The sequence below is a fragment of the Rhinoderma darwinii genome, chromosome 1 (genome assembly GCF_050947455.1).
Source record: "Rhinoderma darwinii isolate aRhiDar2 chromosome 1, aRhiDar2.hap1, whole genome shotgun sequence".
In the NCBI taxonomy this organism is placed as follows: Eukaryota; Metazoa; Chordata; class Amphibia; order Anura; family Rhinodermatidae; genus Rhinoderma; species Rhinoderma darwinii.
This window is the reverse complement of record NC_134687.1, coordinates 324,558,796-324,579,436: the sequence shown is the minus strand read 5'-3', so window position 1 is coordinate 324,579,436 and position 20,641 is coordinate 324,558,796. Positions and strand designations below refer to the sequence as shown.

Sequence of the window (20,641 nt, the reverse complement as noted above, 5' to 3'; positions counted from 1 at the left end):
ATTTCATACTATACTTGTTGGCTTGGCATCTCACGGTCTTCTTTTTCTTTTTTACCTTTAGCAAAAATGCTGGAGCCGGAGAAAGAGCTAGTTGCAAAGATGCTGCGGGCAGTCTTGCAGTCCAACAAAAATGGTGTGGCTCTGCATCGTCTACAAAATGAATATAAAGGTCTCACTGGAGAATGGATTCCTTTCAAAGAAATGGGTTTCCACACACTTGATGCGTATCTAAAAGCTATTCCAACTGTTGTGAGGTTGGATATCGGCCGAGCTGGTGAGGTAATGTGCCGTTCACACTGTATTATGCAACGTGAATTGTTTAATAATTTAATTTTTTTTGCAAAAAAAACGTTTATTTTGAGCAGCGATGAAGAAAGTGTGTGTCTGGGAAAATGAAGTAAGCTACTCTCCTTGAAAAAAATGGTTGAACTGGGTTCTATATGTTGAATGGAACCAATCTGGGCCAGTGGGAAGAGGGTGTGGCTGAAAAAGGAAATGATCTCTACGATGGTTTGCACTCTCACCTTTCCAAAATTAGAATATTCAGAAGTGTGGTATAAAGCAAAATTCCAATTAAAGGGCTATTTCCAACTAACACCTATGTGCAAAACTGGGATCCCTGCCTGGTGACGCAGTTGCCCTATCCCGGCGGAGAATGAATGCAGAGGTGTGCGTGACTTTCGTTCAGTTCTTCGGGATTTATCTAAACAGCCGAACAAGTGACCCCGTTCTCCACGTACTGTTGGTGTGGGCATAGTTGCCAACAGTCCAGAATCTGCTGGTACTGTCCCTATTTCCTAAGGGTAATCACGGCAAATATCTGTCCCTGCTACTGTCCTGCAAAGCCGTTACCTACTGGATTAATCCAATAGGGGAGGCTGAAAGTCTGCCTGAAGAAGGGGACCTTGCAGAGGCATGGTTCAGAAGACTAGAGGCCTTGAGATTTGGCAGAGCGTATCTTCCTACTACAAGGACGAAGCAGATCAGGCCATGCAATGATGCCTGCCAAGAGAGGCTGCTGGGCACCAAGGAGACCAGAGTACAGCACATTAGGGAGGTTCTACCCCCAAATTTGGCGACAGGTACCACTGCCAGGGAGCTTCCCATTTGGCTCCAGAGACTGTCCAGCTAATAAATCTCCTCCCAGGGACTCAACACTCAACAGGGACTTTAAAAGGATCCCTATGCGCTGATTAAATGAATGGAGAGGAGTGCATGACGCTGATTGGTCAGCGTCATACACTCCTCTGTACAACGCCCACTTGGTCAAAAGTTAAAACACGCCCACTTGGGCATTAAGCAACTAATTAGCATAAATCTAAAATCGCTAATAAAGTGGTGAAAACAGATCTTTTTTTTTTTTTTAAAAATAAAAAGCATTACTGTCATCTACATTATAGCGCTGATCTCCTTATGTAAGAGATAGGGCACTTATAATGTGGTGACAGAGCCTCTTTAAGGCTGGATTAAAAAATGCAGCAATTTTTGCATGGTTTTTTATGACGTTCACCGTGCGGGCTAAATGACGAAATAAGTTTATAGTTGGGGTCGTTACGGACGCGGCGATACCAAATACGTGTAACTTTTTTACTTTGTTAATAATAAAGCAGTTTGTAAGGGGGAAAAATGGGTTTTTCATTTCTTATTTTTTTTCACTTTTCTTAAACTTTTTTTTTTTTTTTTTTTTTTTTTACTATTCCCACTAGGGGACTTAACTATGCGATCCTACGATCGCATTTATAATACACTGCAGTACTTCTGTATTGCAGTGTATTATGCCTGTCTGTGTAAAACGGACCGGGATCTGCTAGGTCATGCCTCTGGCATGACCTAGCAGGCATACACTACAGGCAGACCTGGGGACCTTTTATTAGGCCCCTGGCTGCAATCGGAGACACAGACACTCGGTGATCTGATCACCGGTTGTCAGTGGGATGAGAGGGGAGCTCCCTCCCTCTCTCAAAACCACTCAGATGCGGCACTCGCTATTGAGCGCCGTATCTGAGGGGTTAAAGCGCTGCTAAACTTTTGCAAAAAAAAAAAATTTAAACTGCTATTATGTCCCTCTGTGACTTCATTACTCACAGAGACCAGTGCACACAGTCTCTTCCATGAACTGTGTAGTGTATAGAGGCCGAGAGACCTTCTTGACGTCACGATGGGGGCGTGCACATCTGACGTCAGGATGGGGCCACTACCCACCTGTACTCCTAGGCAGCAGAATCCGTACACTGATACATTCAAACGGTGTACGGATTTCTGCTAGCAACAGGAGAAATACAAGAAATAAAATGTGGTAGAAAAGTGTCAGTGGCCATTTAAAACGCATATAACACAAAAAGGAGCCCAAATTCATTAATAAAGTATATTACAAAATATATTTATATTACACATGCTGCTAGAAAATAAAAAGTTGATCGAACGTTTAGTTACGCTTTAAACGGGTGAGATCGATACTAATATCGATCTCACACGTTTGAGCAGGGATGCCCTCAGCTACCTCTGGCAACTGAGAGCAGGGAGATTTAAAGGAACAGGGTCATCACAATTTTTTTTTTAATATGTTAAAGATGTTAGTGCTTTATTAAAACCGTTTATATTTATTTGTGTGTTTTGTGTTTTACTTTTTCTTATTTTTACACTTTTTCTTCCCTATGGGGGCTGCCATTTTTTGTTCCATTTCTGTATGTGTCGATTAACGACACATACAGACATGGAATACGGCAGCCACAGTCCCATAGGGACTGCGAACGGGTCCCGTCCCATCCACTTCTGTGTGCGCCGTCTGTGTGGGAACTGCGCATGCGCCGCTCCCACACAGTCCAATTTGAAATTGACGCCGTCCGGCGCCATTTTCCTGTGGACCGGAAGTCGTGGCCGGACAGTAAGATTACTACTTCCGGTCGCGGCTTCCGGACTTGTGCACTTGGACCAGCGGCAGCAGACGGAGCGGACGGGCCGGAGGGAGCCGCGGCGGCAGGAGCAGGTAAGAGATTTCAATGTATGTTCGTGTTTGTGTACGTTTACTACTGTATGTAAACCTACTACACTGTGTGTTCGCTCAAACAATGGCGACACACAGTGTAGGAGGTTAGACCGTTCAAACCCCTCGTTTATCCCGGCACTAGCCAGGATAAAGGAGGGGGGGATGCTGAGAGCTCACTAGAGCGAGGGCTTTTTACCCAATTTTGCAATGCTGCAATTTTGGGAATAGCTCCATCTAGTGACCAGCAATGGGAAACATTATAAATTAGAATCTAATTTATAATATTTCCTGACTCGTGAAAAAAATAAAAAAAATTTGAACAATGTTTAATCACCTACACACTAAATGTTTAATTAAAAAAAAACAAACATGTTTTTCTGGCAACACATTCCCTTTAATGGCTCCCTGCTCTGTTTATTTATTCTGATGCATTGCCGTAAAAAGGCTATTGCATTGGAATAAAGGCCGTTAGTGGCTGCCGTAAAAACCCTATGGAACGGTCACTTACGGGTTAAATTGCGCTTTGTGACAGGGTTGCTAATCACACTTTTGTTTTTTTTTTGTTTTTTTCCTTTTTAGTCCGTGTAGGACTTTTTTTTATATTAAAAATGCACCTGCATGTTTTTTTTTATTGATGAATTAATAAAAATATATATTTTTATTGGAAGTTCTTGGTCCCGCATATATTTTCTTCTTTGGTGTTTTGTATTTATGGTGAAGCACATATAATCTGTGGAGGAAAACTTGTAAGCTCTGATTGAAAAATCTCTCTGCTATGTGCTGTATCGAGTTTTTATGATACAAATCCATACCTATGGATTAATTTCAGGTTTCAGGACATTTTCCGTATGGATACGTCATGGAAAGTCAGTGCTTCCCGCATTTTTCTGTATCCATACGACAAATGGTGGACACCGGCTCAGAAGCTGAGTCAGTGCCACCATCACCGGATGTCAGCGGTATCTTACAGCTGACATCCACCTGTAATGGCGGGGACTGAAATTAGCTTAGATCCGCGCCATTAGGATATTTCCTAAAACTGCAGAACCTGGGCAATAAATATTGAGTTGCATTTCTCTGGTAAAACTTTGTGTTACAAAAAAAATGGATTAAAAATTTATTTCTGCAAAAAACAAAATGAAATTTGTAAATTTCACCTCAACTTTGCTTTAATTCTTGTGAAATGTTCTCAAGGGTTGAGAAACTTTCTAAATTCTGTTTTGAATACTTTAAGGGGTGAAGTTTTTAAAATGGGGTGACTTATTGGGGGTTTGTAATATAGAAGGCCCTTAAAGCCACTTCAGAACTGAACTGGCCCCTGTAAAAATAGCCTTTTGAAACTTTCTTGAAAATGTGAGAAATTGCTGCTAAAGTTCTAAGCCTTGTAACGTCCTAGAAAAATAAAAGGATGTTCAAAAAATTATGGCAATCTAAAGTAGACATATGGGGGATGTTAATTAGTGATTATTTTGTGTGGTATAACTATCTGTCTTAGGCCTCATGCACAATTCCATCACCGTTTTTCACGGATCCGTGTGTCCGTGATTGGAACAGTGTACTTCCCGTGTGTACTCCGTGTACACTTCCGTGTTTCAGAGAGGAAACTGAAACCCGTTCACACTATGTACACAATATTGTGAGTGCCGCACATGCTATTCTCTGTCCATCGGTACTCACTGTCCAGGGTGCTGAAAGAGTTACTGCCGAACAGTGCAGCCCTTTAACTCTTTCAGCACTCTGGACAGAGACTACCGCTGAACAGGGAATACCGTTAACAATATAGATTAATGGTTCATTTAAAAAAAAAAACCTGCAACATAAATAAAGTTACTATTTACCCAGAAATCCCTGCTTCTTCCACATGTCCGGCCTCCTGAGATGACGTTTCAGACCATGTGACCGCTGCAGCCTATCACAGGCTGCAGCGGTCACATGGACTGCCGCGTCATCCAGGGAGGTCGGACTGGATGTCCGAGGAGGGACGCGTCACCAAGACAACGGCCGGGGTATGTTTGAACTTATTTTTCTTAATATCGCTGCGTTCCAGCACTGATCAGCAGCCTCTTCTCTCGATCAGTGCTGACAGAGAGAAGGGGCTGCCGATTAGTGCAGTAGCTTTCTGTATGTGTACCTCTGCCCGCCCGGCCGTTGCTAGGCAACGGCTCCGTCACACACACGGATGCCCTCCGTGTGCCTTCAGTTTTTTTGATGGCCCCATTGACTTACATGGGCCTCACGGGCACGGAATCTCAGACAAAAGTAGGACATGCTCTACTTTTGTCGGAACGGAGCAACGGGACCGTCAAAAAAAGTGAAGTGTGCATGGCCCCATAGAAATGAATGGGTCAGGGTGCTAGCCATCTGAAAAACGGCTAGCACCCTGAAGAAAAAGACTGAAGTGGGCATGAAGCCTTACAAGCAGATGCATTTAAATTTAGGAAAATGCAAATTTTTGCAATTTTTTGCTAAAGTTTGTTGTTTTTCACAAAAAAATACTTTATGTATGGACCAAATTTTACCACTAACTTAAAGTCCAATGTGTCATGAGAAAACAATCTCAAAATCGCTTGGATAGGTAAAAGCATTACGAAGTTACCACATAGTGAAACATGTTAGATTTGAAAAATGAGGTTGTCAGGAAGGTCCTAAGTGGCCGAAGAGGGAAGGGGTTAACGTATTTTTATTTACAGGGGGTGTGGTTAGTGTGTCTTTGTTTATGGTGGGGGGGGGGCCATTTTTCTGCCTGTAGACTTTTGAAATGTAAACCTAGTGCTGCACATGTAAATCAAATAAGGCCCGTAAGGCAACTCATGTACTTTCATGTTATCAAAGCTTGATAGTGTAGTCATAACTGAATTTCAATTGATAAATGATGGAAATTACAACTAAAATGTATGTTGTGGTGTGTTTTTTTTATTTTATTTATTTTTGTTATTCCAGTTAACATGCCATGCTGTGGTCTGCAGAGAAACTGCCCAGATTGCAGAACTTGTGGCACGCCAAAGATGCTCAAAGAAGAAATCGGGTGGTCAAGTAAATTGCCAGATGAGATTGAAATATTCCGCCCCTATAATACATATTGGTAAATCACTTTTTCTTTATTCGTGTTTATGAAAATGTGATAAATACAAGCTTGCTTTCATGCTACACAGAAGTTTTTTTTATTTTTTATTAAGGGAAGTATTTGATAGAAGTGTATCTCTCCTTGAACAAGTACAGTTTAAAAAGTGAAATAAATTCATGTTATAGCGCCCACAATGTAATAAACTCCAGTCTAACTCCACTCAAAAACAAAACCTGAAAATGCAGGCTTAACAGTCAGTACCCCCTTAGGGTATGTTCACACGTAGTCAACCAAAACGTCTGAAAATCCAGAGCTGTTTTCAAGGGAAAACAGACCCTGCTTTTCAGACGTTTTTTACCAACTCGCATTTTTACCAACTCATTTTTTTACCAACTCGTTTTTGGAGCTGTTTTCATTGGAGTCTATGAGAAAACAGCTCCAAAAACGTCTGAAAGAAGTGTCCTGCACTTCTTTTGACGAGGCTGTATTTTTACGAGTCGTCGTTTGACAGCTGTCAAACGCCGACGCGTAAATAACAGGTCGTCTGCACAGTACGTCGGCAAACCCATTCAAATGAATGGGCAGATGTTTGCCGACGTATTGTAGCCATATTTTCAGACGTAAAACGAGGCATAATACGCCTCGTATACGTCTGAAATTTGGCCGTGTGAACATACCCTTACCCTCCACTCGCTTTACCTGGTTATTGGCTGAGATCTAGAAAGCGGTTTGCATGGTCATCACACTGGGAAACTGCTTTGTGTACCTGTGCCTGCAGCATTGACATGGAGGTAAAATTGGTGGTCATCAGTGTTTCTTTTCCTAACTAGCAAAATATTAGTTCAAAGAAAATACAGTTATTTTTGATGGCTTGGAGCTACATGGCATGCCACATGGACAAAATTCGGCTTTCCATTGGGTGACCCCCAAATATTAGAGCCCTGGGCCCTTGTGAGCATGACATGGAAAGAATAGGAGTTTGTTCTTAAAAGAGTTATCTCCATCACACAAATTAATGGCATATCACTTTGAGATCGGTGTGGGTCCCAGCAATCGGATCCCCACCGATCACGTTATCACTTTGTGTGAGATTTTAAGATTGAAGGGGCCGCAGCACTAATTTAAGAGCTCATTCAGACTAGCGTAAAACTCGTCCGTGTGCTGTGTGTGAAAATCACGCACCGCACACTGGCCCATTGATTTTAATGGTGCCATTCACACATGCAGGAGTTTTCACACAGCGTGTGTCCTTTGCATAAAACTCACTGCATGTCCTATAGTGGTGCGTTTTTCACGCACCTATCGCCCATGGAAGTCAATGGGTGCGTGAAAACCATGCGCCGCACAAGGATGCACATCAGTGTGCGGTGCGTGATTTGCACATCAATTCAATTGAAAAATAATAAGAAAAAAAAAAGTGCTTTGGGAGTGCATGAATAATGCATGCCACTCGCAAAACACTCTGATGCATAACTGACCAGATTCACACACGTGAATCTGATAGCTCGTGTGAATGTTTCCTCTTCGCCGTTGCACTGCTCAGTTCCCTGCAAAGTCAGGTGGCCAGGGCACCGATGTGCAGGGAAAAACAGTGAAGCAACGAAGTCCTAGTTCAGTGAGATGGGATCCACCTGACTGTTACATTTAATTGGTTATCTGCATTGTTTAGCAGTCCGTGCCATTTTCACTTTAAAGTTACAGATCTAAGGCTTCGTTCACATCTGCGCCAGGGTCCCGTTCCGTCTGAGCTTTCCGTCGGAACGGGATCCCGACTGACACACACAGAACCCAAAGGTTTCCGTATCCATCACGATTAATTTCAATGGTGACAGATCCGTTGGCAATGATTTCCATTTGTCTCCATTGTGCAAGGCTTCCGTCGTTTTGACAGCATCAACAGCGTATTCGACTACGGTATTGATTCCGTCAAAACGATGGAACCCTTTCACAATGGGGACAAACTGAAATCAATGGTGCTGGAAACGGAAACCTATGGTTTCCATTTGTCTGTCAGGGCTCCGTTCCGACGGAAAGCTCTGTCAGAACAGAGCCCTATCACAGATGTGGACGAAGCCTAAGTTAATCGCACTGCCAAATTGCTCCATTGAACTGGAATATTTAATTTTCTGTCTTGAATGTGTTTGTTCGTTCTCTATTAAAAATCAAAATAATGTACTATCAATAAATACAATGATCTAACCAGCGAATTTAATACAGAAGGCGAGGCTCAGCCATACCCTGCAGCATAAGTTGCACTATCCGCTTATGACTGCATCTGGTACACATGAAGGTAGATCCATTTAAACTGACACCTAAACCTTACTTTTTGTCTTAGGAAAGCCTAAAGCGATGCTTAGAAAACCAGGTTTTGCTCCGTACCAAGACAGAGTTATAAGAAAGCCCATACCTTTGGTTGTGAGGGGAAAGAGTAATGTTTGGAGTGGCCGGCCATCGACGGACCTTACTCCTGTACATGTAGCGCCCATTTATGGATCTGGACTTGTTCGGGAGGTGCAGAGGCACCCGACCATTACCAACCGGTGAGACCACACTGTAAATAAGTAGTGTGTGTGTATGTATATATATAATTGTTTCTGTTTTCATCAGGATACTTAGGTGCTAATGTGGTGGTTATTTTGTTTGTAAAAAAAAAAAAAAAAAAAATGGACCTGACGTTAATTGTTTTTTATCTTGAGGTTTGGAGGAATTCGGTCTAGTCAACTATAGTATATGCTATTGTGTTCTATTCATGCTCTTATTGGTGCCCAGCATCCGGTGAGTTAAAGAATACACGGGCGCTTCAATAGCCGTTTTACACAGACTACTTTCTCTTTTAGCTGATTCATGCCTAACTGGAGAGCAGCTTGGCATGCACATTCGCTTAAATCATCTCTTTTTTCACTGTTTGTCACATCCGAGGGCAATGATGACTATCATGTGCTTTTATTGTCGATTTTGTTTAGTAATCCCTATGGAAAAATTTGTGACGATGTGTCACTTATCATTGAAACAAGCTGAATACAAACAGATTGCACATCCAGTCTCTGACAAAGAGAGTGTTAGGTTTTAGTGGGTCAACAGAACATTACAAATGAAATGCAGACTTTTCAAAGCTGTGTCATTTTCTTCATTTATACAATTTTTGAGTAACTTCTGGAATTTAGTTTTTTCCTGAGGTGGCTAATTGGTTTGTGTAGAGTAAGCAGAACAATTGATTTTTATACATTTATTCACCAATATTTATTTATATTCCTTACAGGCCAGAAAAAAGAGTAAGTCTTCCACCCCGATTCCAGAAAGAGGTCAACCAATATACAGTACAATACCCTGTCACAGATTCTAATGGTAGGAGGCTAGCAAAGTGTTTTTTTTGTTTTTTTTTTATGGTTTCTTTCTTAATAATTTGACCATCTGCCATTTGTAGAAAAAAAATTTTTTTTATTTATTTGCTTGCATTTGGAAAGTCCTCAGACCCTTTCATGTTGAGGCTTTGTGATAAAGTAAAAAAAATTCTTGCTTTTCCCTATAATTCTGCATTAAATATCCCATAATGACTAAGTGAAAACAGAATGTTCGTAATCTTTGCTAATTTATTGAAAAGGAAAAATTAAATCATAGCTTTGACATAAGTATTCAGACCCTTTACTTAGTACTTAGATGAAGCACCTTTCGCAGCGATAACAGCCTTCAGTCTTCTTAGGTATTGCACTCCTTTATTTTGGGATTTTTTGCAGTTTATCTCTGCAGATTCTATTAAGCTCTGTCAGGTTGGATGGGACAGTCAGTGTACAGCCATTCTCAGGTCTCTCCAGAGATGTTCAATTGGTTTCAAGTCAGGGCTCTGGCTGGGCCTCTCAAGGACATTCACATAGTTGTCCCTAAGCCACTCCTCTGTTGTCTTGGCTGTGTTAGAGTCTTCGAGTCATTGTCTTGTTTGAAGTAGGGATGTCACGATACCAGAATTTGGACTTCGATACTGATACTTCGTGTAGTGTTGCGATACTCGATCCTAAAATTATACTTTTGCCAACAACAATAATAATTCTAAAAAAAAAGTTCTTCCATTTTCTGATGTGAGGCGCGTGGTGTGATGAATTTTGAACCTTCATGTGCCTCACATTAAGGCCGGATTCACACGAGCGTGTGCGTTTTGCGCACGCAAAAAACGCGGCGTTTTGCGTGCGCAAAAGGCACTTAACAGCTCCGTGTGTCATGATCATATGGTGCGCGGCTGCGTGATTTTTGCGCAGCCGCCATCATTGTGACACTCCGTTTGTATGTTTGTAAACAGAAAAGCACGTGGTTCTTTTCTGTTTTCCTTCATAGTTTTCACTGCTGTTGCGCGAATCACACGCATCCCATGGAAGTGCTTCCGTGTGCTGCGTGAAATACGCACAAAGAACGGACATGTCGTGAGTTTTACGCAGCGGAATCACGCAACTGTCTGCACGACCCCATAGACTAATATAGGTCCGTGCGAGGCGCGTGAAAATCACGCGCGTTGCACGGACGTATATCACGTTCGTTTGAATAAGCCCTAATAGTAATTCCATTATGTTCCTCTCAGTCATAAAGGACAACATTGGGTTAATGTGTAATGTATTAATGTGAGGCACGTGGAGGTTCAAAATTCATAATACCTCGTGCCTCACATTACATAACCGCATAAATATAAATAACGCTATAAATGTGTTATTACGGTCGTGTCTATTACCGAATGTGTATATTTTATGTATTGAGACGTGTGTGTGTGTGTGTGTTTTTATTTTTTATTTAATATTACTTTATTTTTACTTTTAAACTTCAATGTACTGGCATATATCTATATGCCAGTAGATTTAGCCTGTGTTCTAATAGTACCGAAGTACGCCCTAACAGGAAATGTGGTCAGACAGTCCTGGGGTCCTTCAGTGGACAGTAGGCTGTCTACCCATGTATAGTATGGCCCTCGATCGCGTCACAGAAATTCCCTGTGACGTGATCCAAAGGGCATCCCCCCCCCCTTCTCATTTTCCCGTGAATGCTGCGGTCAGCTTTGATCACAGCATTCAGGGGAATAGCGGCGGAGGTCAGAGGCTTCTCTCATCTCTACCGTTAGAGCGGGGCAGTGGTTGTGTAATACAGCCATTGCCCCGCTCCTGACAATAAGTGTGCGCATGGTCAGCATGTGGTGATGCGGCCGGCACTGCACTAATGAACGGCGGCACAGGCACGGAAGACAGAACATGTGGGTGTTTTGCAATGCGTTCGCCATGTTCTGTCTTCAGTGCCAGCAATCATTAGTGCAGCGCCGGCCGCATCACATCATGCTGACCGCGCGCGCACTTATCAGGACTCAGGAGCGGGGCAATGGCTGTATTACACAGCCGCAGCCCCGCTCTCGTACATTACTATACTAAGCTGTGCGGCCGCACAACTTCGTATCGAAATACATGAAATAACGGTATTGAACCATTTGAGGGTGCACGGTATCTAAACAGTATCGACGTTTCGATGCATTGTGCATCCCTAGTTGGTAGGTGAACCTTGGGCCTAGTCTGAGGTCAAGAGCACTCCAGATCAGTTTTTTTATTTAGATTATCTCTGTTCAATGCTCCATTCATCTTTCCCTCAACACTGACCAGTCTCCTTGTACCAGCTTCTGCCACCCCCATGCTTCATTGTAGAGATGGTAATGGGCAGGTGGTGAGTGCCTGGTTTCCTCCAGTAATGATGCTTGGAATAGAGGCCAAAAAGTTCAAACTTGGTTTCATCAGACAACAAAATCTTGTTTCTCACAGTGCTCTTTTGCAAACTCCAGACAGACTTTTACTGAGAAGAGGCTTATCTCTGGCTACTCTGCCATAAAGCCCAGATTGGTGGAGTGCTGCAGTGGTGGTTGATCTTCTGGAAGTTTCTCCCATCTGCACACACGATCTTTGGAGCTCAGCCAGAATGACCATTGGGTTCTCGGTCATCTAGTTTATCAAGGCCCTTCTCCCAAGATTACTTAGTTTGGTGGAGTGGCCAGCTCTAGGAAGGGTCCTGGTTGTTCCAATCGTCTTCCGTTTCAGATTTATGGAAGGCACTGTGCTCTTGGGTCTGCGCTTCCACACAATCCCTGACCGTTTCTTACTTAAAGGGAATGTGTTGCCAGAAAAACATGTTTTTTTTTTAAAAAATTAAACATTTAGTGTGTGGGTGATTAAACACTGTTCAAATTTTTTTTATTTTTTTGCACGAGTCCAGGTAATATTATAAATTATTTCTAATTTATAATACTACCCATTTTTGGTCACTAGATGGCACTGTTCCCAAAATTGCAGCATTGCAACATTGGGTTAAAAGCCCTCGCTCTAGTGAGCTCTCAGCATCCCCCCCTCCTTTATCCTGGCTAGTGCCGGGATAAACGAGGGGTTTGAACGATGTAACCTCCTACACTGTGTGTCGCCATTTTTTGAGCTAACCCACAGTGTAGTAGGTTTACATACAGTAGTAAACACACACAAACACGAACATACATTGAAATCTCTTACCTGCTCCTGCCGCCGCGGCTCCCTCCGGCTCGTCCGCTCCGTTTGCTGCCGCTGGTGCAAGTGCACAAATCCGGAAGCCGCGACCGGAAGTAGTAATATTACTGTCCGGCCGCGACTTCCGGTCCACAGGAAAATGGCGCCGGACGGCGCCAATTTCGAATAGGACTGTGTGGGAGCGGCGCATGCGCAGTTCCCACACAGACGCCGTACACTGCAGTCAATGGGACGGGAGCCGTTCGCAGTCCCTATGGGACTGTGGCTGCCGTATTCCATGTCTGTATGTGTCGTTAATCGACACACACAGAAATGGAACAAAAAATGGCAGCCCCCATAGGGAAGAAAAAGTGTAAAAATAAGAAAAAGTAAAACACAAACACACAAATGAATATAAACGTTTTTAATAAAGCACTAACATCTTTAACATATAAAAAAATAATTTGTGATGACACTGTTCCTTTAACCTGCTCCTGACCCATAATTTGCCGGCACATCATGGAGCGGGGAGGGGATGATGTTTGGAGCGGGCTCACTCGCTGAGACCGCTCCATACACTGCAGGTGTTCGCTGTGTTTTACAGCTGAAACGCTGCTCTAACAGGCAGGAACAGCGATGGCGCTGTTCTTGGCCGTTTAACTAGGTAAATGCCGCAGTCTATAGCAACCGCAGCATTTATAGGGGTCTTCCCGTAAATGTTAGATCGATGCGGGTCCCACCTCTGGGACCCGCACCAATCTCTAGAACGGGGCCCCCTAAACCCCATTCTAACTTACTCGCTCCGCTGTCTCCCGGCAACTTCCTGGTCAGGTGGTCGGGAGTTCCGGAAACAGCCGAGTGCTCGCTGAGCTATGCTGTTTCCGTAACTCCCATAGAAGTGAATGGGAGTTACATTAACAGCATAGCACCGCGAGTTACGCTGTTTCCGGGACTCGGTAGCTCCGAAAACCGCGTACGTGGTCGTTACGAAAACAGCTTAACTCGCTGAGCTACGCTGTTTCCGTAACTCCCATATAATTTAATAGTACTTACGGAAACCGCGTAGCTCAGCGAGTTACTGAAACAGCGTAGCTCAGCGAGTTACGCTGTTTCCGTAACTCATCCATGTATTTCCCTAGGGGGAACTAATAAAATGTGTAAAAAAAAAAAAAACAAGTTAGATACATTTTCAGGAGTGTAAAAAAATATTAAAAGTTAAAAAAAAAAACCTTTTCCCAGTTTTTCCCCAAGTGCAATGTAAAAAATAAAAAAAAAGTATTGAAATAAAAAGTGATAAAAAAAATCGTATGTACCAAAAATTGGCTCTCAGAATGTGGTGAAACAGAACAATTTTTTATTTTTTTTTTTTTTTTTAACAAATCGTTTTTGCTTAGTAAAATATGACATTTTTTCTTATTTTCTGTTGTCTAAAACCTGGGTGCGTCTTCTACGGTATATTAGCATATTTGGAATGCAGTCTGTGGCTCGCAGGCCAGGGATACATGTAAGGAGGCTGTCCTGACAAAACAATACATTTTTAATAGCCAAAAACATACATATTTTTTCACCCTGTGGAGTGTCGCTGCTTTGTTGGACATGCTGAAAAGAAAAAAAGCCATGGCAACCAATGTGATTTCACCTCTTATTTTTCAGTGGCTCTTTGGAAAATAAAACCAAAGACCTGCTTGTTTGTCTTTGGCAACTAGCCCACTTTTCCTTTGCACCGGTTTTGATTAATTTCTCCCATTTTGGCTTTTGCTTCCTAAAACCTCCACATAAAAATCAGTGGAGGCCCATAGTAGTCTACGGGTGTCCTATTACGATCCCTTGCAACTCAGTCTATAGTATGGCCATGTGCATGACGCCTGAGCCTTTAAATCTTCCATTGTAATTCTTCGTTAAAGGGTTCTCTATGTGATTTTAATTTCACTGTTTGTTTTATTGTCTGTTTTAGCAAATGAGACACATTCTGGCAAAGCTCCTCTCCTTGGCAGTTTCCATCCCAACCTGTCCTTAATTCAGAGCAACCTGCGTGATCTGTTCAGCAAATACAGCAATGGTATTTTTTTATCCACGCTTCCAAATGTATACAAGGAGACGTTCCATCATGATCTGGGCGATGAAGTGTTGAGACAAGTTGTTAATTGGAGCCACATATGCACGGTATGGGACCTCAGTGTTTGCTATACCTTCCAGCATCTTTGCCTTTCTCACACTTTCTTTCACATTTTGTTTCTGAATAAGATCTCTTTTAAATCTACTCCGCTTGAGAATTGAAATCTATCACAATTACTGGGTCTGAGGGTACTTCTCATATATCTCCAGTTTTATACTGTGTGTACATTTTTCTGCAAAGGGTTATCATGGAAAGTTCCTTTTTAAGGTTCTTGGTTTGGTAATATTTTGGAAATTGAGTTTTGCATTGATAAAAAAATAAAAGCAGGCAGGATTGTGCACATTACATGATAAAAATGTGATAAATTACAATTTTAACAGTACCTTTTGTTGTCCAAGAATAGTTGTCATAACCGTAATAAACAGTCTATTTCATTCACAACCAATTTAGGTTCTCGAGGTGCCCCTTGTTAAAGTAGCTTTCATTTTTCTGTAAATAAAGTATATAATGTAACGTTCTGCACGTTCCAGTCTACTACTTTGTGTTTCTTCAATTCCTCGTTGTTTTAAAGATCTGATTACTTTCGGTGGATAGAAAACTTTGCGTACATTTCTAGGTCCTCTACATTACCCCCACTGCAAAATAAAGTTGGGAAACTACACAATACAACCGACCATTGACAGCTGAAAGATCTTCTGACCATTTTATGCATTTTTGTAGTAAAAGCTTTTTTTTGTGTCCTAAGCTAGTCCAATGCATTAGATGAGTCTTTCACTGTTTCTCATGAATTTCTAGAATACTTGACACCTCTGCTTTTTAGTTTTAAATGGTAATAATATCACAATGCTGGGTTAAGAGCAGATATATGGATGAAAGGTTGTAGAGAAAAATAGCCTAATGATAGAATTTATTCTTTCAGGTGCAGAAGCTCATAAGCAATGGTCATACACAAGTACTTTTATGTTCCCCAACAAAAACCCCACAAATGCCTCAAAAGGTTGCCCAGCAACGAAACAACGATCAGGTTAAACTAAATCCTACCATTGGCCAGACAAAGTCGGCTTCACCCCAGAACCAACCTGCAAACACGGTACCTCATTCTGAACTTAAGCAGAAAGTTTCTGAACTCTTGACCCACTATTGCAGTGGTCTCTGGTTACATGCACTTCCCAAAGTCTTTGAGGACACTTTCAAAATAAAATTTCCCTCTGATGCTCTTAACATGGATGCACTTTCCGAAATATCCAGCGTGGACGTTGTTTCTGAAAACCCATACAAAGCAATCCTTTATCTCAAGAGCCCTCAAAGCGGAGGACAAAATCAGAACCTTTTGGTTATGAATGAAGAGCAGAAGAGTGATGAGGAGCCTTCTCCGATAGAACAGTCAGAAGAAGAGAGTGACATAAATATGGCGCTGCCACCACCACTGGTTTTTCCACCAGAAGCCTCCCCCTCTGTTCTTGTTGTCGAATTAAATAACACACAGGAAGTTGTCATACGGTGAGTGCTCCCAATTGTATGATTTGTGTTTGCAGTGGTACTTCTGTGCATTTTTTTTTTCTTTTTTCAAGCATTGTCCCTAAGATGTCAGTCCCTAAGATTTTTCTTTTTTATGTATCCTAACCACACAAACTTTACCAAAGAAGGAATTCACCTGTGTATATACATCAACATGTGGAAGATTAGCTACTGGTTTTATTCTGAAGTCGGCAGGAGACAATCATAATATGAGATGTATTTTTCATACGTTAGGTATGTTGGCAAGGACTACTCTGCTGCACAAGAACACATGGAAGATGAAATGAAGGAGTTTTACAGCAAGAATGCATCACCTGTGAAATTGAGCTTCTTAAAAGTGGGACAGCTTGTGGCTGCTAAAGTAGAAGAGGAGACATGGCTGCGTGCTCAGATATTGTCTGTTGAAGATAAAGTTAAGGTATGTCCTTTCCATGGCTTCTAATTTTTTCATTTATAGGACTTGATTGTTGAGGGGGACTTTAAGTATTACACTGTTATATACAATTCTTAAACGGAAGCATTGAACACGGCAGTATATGGCCAGTATTGTATGTTTTTCGTTAATCATTGGGGGACACAGCACCATGGGTATATGCCTCTGCCACTAGGAGGCACAGGAAAGTGTTTTGGCTCTGCCCAGACTGGCCATACCCTTTCCACAGACACTGGCTATTTAAGTTTTTAGTCTATTGTCATAGGAGGAAGACATGACCAGATACTCAGGTTTGCGACTTTTTATTTCTTTATTTATTTTTCCTTGGCTGCAGAAGGGTTTTCAGCCTGTTTACAGCCTATGTCCGCCCCGTGTGGGTGTCGGGGAACCAGGCAGTCCTCCGCTCTGTTTCTATCCCTCCTCTATTTTTTCTGCTGTCTAGGGAGGTGCTGTTTGTCACTTTCTGTAGGGGCTTTTTTCTTGGGAAGGGATTACTTTTCTACGGGTACTTCTGCAGCTTTGTTTCTGGTGCTTTGTGGGACGCCATTTTTGCTGTTCACGCCGCTCGTCCTGCAGTCGCTGCGGCCTGATTTGTCTTGCCTAGGCTGCAGTCGTTTCCTTCATTTTTGTGTTGGCCCCCTGATGTGACAGGTGTTACTTTTCAGCCTATGGTTTGTGGGCGGGGTTTAAGTCTCTAGAATGCCGGCATCCTCTCCTGACAGGTGCCATTTTCAAAATGGACTTGAGGACTTCAGCAATCTGCAGCTCATTTTCTTTGAGCCATCCGTCTGTACATCCACAATGGTGGTTAATTTACTTCATTGCTGCTTTCTTATTTCTTCCCCCTTCTTTCATCGGGAGGATGTTACCAAACAGCCTGTACAGGTGCGCAAGGTTACTTTTTATGCCTGTGGCGGCTGTGATTATAAAGTTTACTCGCAGCCTTCTCTTTTGGTCGCACGATTTTCACTCCATTCCCAAACTCTCCTCGCGGGAATCATTTTTTTCAGACCAAACAGGAGGACAAACCAGACCTTCGACTCCAGATAGCTATTTTCAAGCCTAGATTGGCTTGGCAGCCAAGGCCTCCTAATAATGAGACCCTCTGCGGAAGTCCAAGTGGGGGGGGGGGGGGGCGACCACTTTCATTTTAGGAGACTGCGGTCGTCACGAAACCAGAATTTGGACTTCGATACCGATACTTTGTGTGGTATTCCGATACTCTATACCGAAATGATACCTTGACAACAATAATAACAAAAAAAAGTTCTTCCTTTTTCTGATGAGACACATGGTGTTAGTAACTTTGAACCTCTATGTGCCTCATGTTAATAGTAATTAACCCCATCATGTTCCTCAGTCATAATGGACAGCATTCGGTTAATGTACCGACATTTATATTTTATGTATTGAGACCTATTTTTATGTTTTTTTTTTGTTTGTTTTTTTAAACTTGAATGTACTGGCATGTCTATATGCCAGTACGTTAGCCTGTGTACTGATAGTACACAAGCAGTTGTTATGACATACCTAAGTATGCCCTAACAGGAAATATGGTCAGACAGCCCCAGGGTCCTTCAATGAACACTGGGCTGTCTGCCCATATATGGCATGTCCTTCGATCGCGTCACAGGGATTGCACGGTATCGAAACAGTATCGAAGTTTCGATGCATCGTGCAATCCTACAGGAGACATGGCTCGCTCATGTGGATTATGCCTGGGTTCGATAGGTGTCTACAGGATGCAAAATAGTTTTTAAATCTTCCTCCTTTTTCCATTTTCTTTCTCTCTCTACTCTGGATCGAGCTTTTCCCAGGCTGTATATTCACGTCTCCTATGGAAGGTTATTGACCCAGTTGTTTAGCTGGAGTAATTTTAAGCGTTCTATTCCAATCTTTTTACGGTTTCCAAGAATCACGGCTCTTTGTCCAATCCAGGACTTGATGAAGTAGAACCGCTACGTTCACGTTCAGCAGTTTTACATGAAATCCTTAAGCTTGGTTATCGCATCACTGGAATAAGGTGAATTACACTCTCCTACTGACATTCGCAATACATACCTTCATATCCCCATCGCAAGAACACACCGTTTCATGTGTTTCGTGGTGGGTCAGCTACATTTTCATTGTCACACTCCCTTTTGGGCTCTCTACGGTTCCTCGGCTCTTTACCAGGGTCCTGGCAACGCTCATGATTCTTCTCTGCACCAAGGGAGTCACTGTCATCCCTTACCTGGGCGACCCCTTGCTAAAGGCACTTTTCTGAGGGGTCAATCTTCGCGGTCTCCAGATCTCTTTGGACGATTTGAGAAGATCTGGATAGGTCGTCAAGGAGGAGAAGTCCTCATTGGTCCCAACTCAGAGCATGAAGTTTTTAGGAGTGATACTCTACACCAGGACAGCAGGGGTCTTTCTTCCGATGGATAAGAGCCTCCGGTCTCATTGGGGTAGCTATTTGCCAGGACACGCCTTTAATCTATCTGTTATTTCATGCGAGTCCTGGACAAAATGGTGTCGCTGGTGGATCCATGTGAACAATTCCACTCCAGGTCTCCAGATGTAAAAAAAAATTCGCATTTGTGCAATTTTTAGGACTTGCTGGACAGGTTGATTCTCCTGCCCTTTTGGGTTCATCCAGAGTTGAGAAGGTGGGAAACCGCATCTCAATGGGTCAGTCTTTTCCTGCCCTCCAGTGGCTGGTCATCTCAACGGATGCTAGTCTGGGCAGTTTTCAGTCTTCACACAGTTCGGGGAACTTGATTGCAGGAAGAAATGTCATTGTAGATCAAGCTGTTGGAATTGAGGGCAATCTACCTAGTCCTCTCCCACTGGGCTCTTCTTCTGCAGGATCGGCCGGTTAGGATCCAGACCGACAACTTCATGGTGGTTGCGTATTCTCTCTGATCCTACTGTGGGCGGAGCAACATATTTTAGAACTGTCAGCTGTCCACGCACCAGGAGTGGACAATTGGCCGCATATTTTTTCAGCCAGGAGAGTTGTCTTTTCGACTGAGGGTACTTCGTAAACTGTGCCAGAGGTGAGGATTACCCAGATGTCAATCTATTTGCGTCCCATCTCAACCACAAGGTTCTAAATTAGATGTCAAGGGCACGGGATCCCTGGTCCATTGCTGTCTACACGTTGCTGACTCCATGGAGAAAGTTCTCTCTCTCTAGTGTATCTCTTCCCTCCACTTCCAAATCTTGCCCAGAGTGCTCAAGAGGGAGGGCGTACCCCAAATTATGGTGGCTCAGGACTTACGCAGACAATCTACCTTCTCGCAGATGCGGTATGGTATCTTCCGCTTCTTCTAACCTCCTTTCCTGAGGTCTGCTGTTCCACCCCCACTTTACCTCCGATGCATTTAACGGCGTGGCTATTGAAGCCAAGATTCTGATGGCCCTGGGTCTCTCTGAGCCAGTCAACCAGACAATATTGAATTAGCCAAGGTGTACCACTGTATGTGGAAGGCTTAATTCTGGTGGTGTGAACACAATAATTTCCATCCTATGAAATGTTCCACACCTACAGTCCTGTCCTTCCTGCAGTCAGGCCTTGAACAGGGACTTGGTTTATCGTCCTTGAGCGGTCAGATCTCTGCTCTTTCCATTCTTTTTCAGAGAAATTTGTCTCAGGTGAATACTTTTTTTGCAGGGTGTAGCTAGGGATGGGCGATTTATGACCTAAATCAAAATCACGATTTATTGAACATGTAAACTTCATTTACAATTAATGAATGATTTTTAGGCCACACTCTTTATTTGCATGCCACGCCATTAAATTAATATAGATCCCCTAAGCCTGGTGTTTACTACTGTGTATAATCTACCCCCTAACACTGCCCCTCCAACAGTATAATACTTCACAACTGCCCCCATGCAGTATAATGCCCCACAGTTGCCCTCCACATGGTTGCCCTCCACGCAGTATAATGCCCCAATAGTGCCTAATAAAAATAAAACCAAAGCAGAAAATTACCACAGCACTGGACCACAAGTGGGTGCACGCCTCAATAGGACCGGATCCGTGGTCGCC

The 20,641-nt window shown here is 42.8% G+C and overlaps 1 protein-coding gene across 7 annotated transcripts in view; it reads left to right on the top strand.

Moving 5' to 3' along the window:
• TDRD7 (tudor domain containing 7) overlaps positions 1–20,641 on the top strand; it is a 99,721-nt gene that overhangs the window by 19,374 nt on the left and 59,706 nt on the right. For all 7 annotated transcript variants that reach the window (XM_075825637.1, XM_075825634.1, XM_075825638.1 and 4 more), the window contains 7 exons: positions 62–279; positions 5,927–6,068; positions 8,386–8,590; positions 9,310–9,395; positions 14,493–14,701; positions 15,574–16,154; positions 16,407–16,590. In XM_075825637.1, the coding sequence (XP_075681752.1) occupies positions 67–279; positions 5,927–6,068; positions 8,386–8,590; positions 9,310–9,395; positions 14,493–14,701; positions 15,574–16,154; positions 16,407–16,590 (1,620 nt within the window). In that variant the 5' untranslated portion in view covers positions 62–66. The remainder of the gene's footprint in view (positions 1–61; positions 280–5,926; positions 6,069–8,385; positions 8,591–9,309; positions 9,396–14,492; positions 14,702–15,573; positions 16,155–16,406; positions 16,591–20,641) is intronic.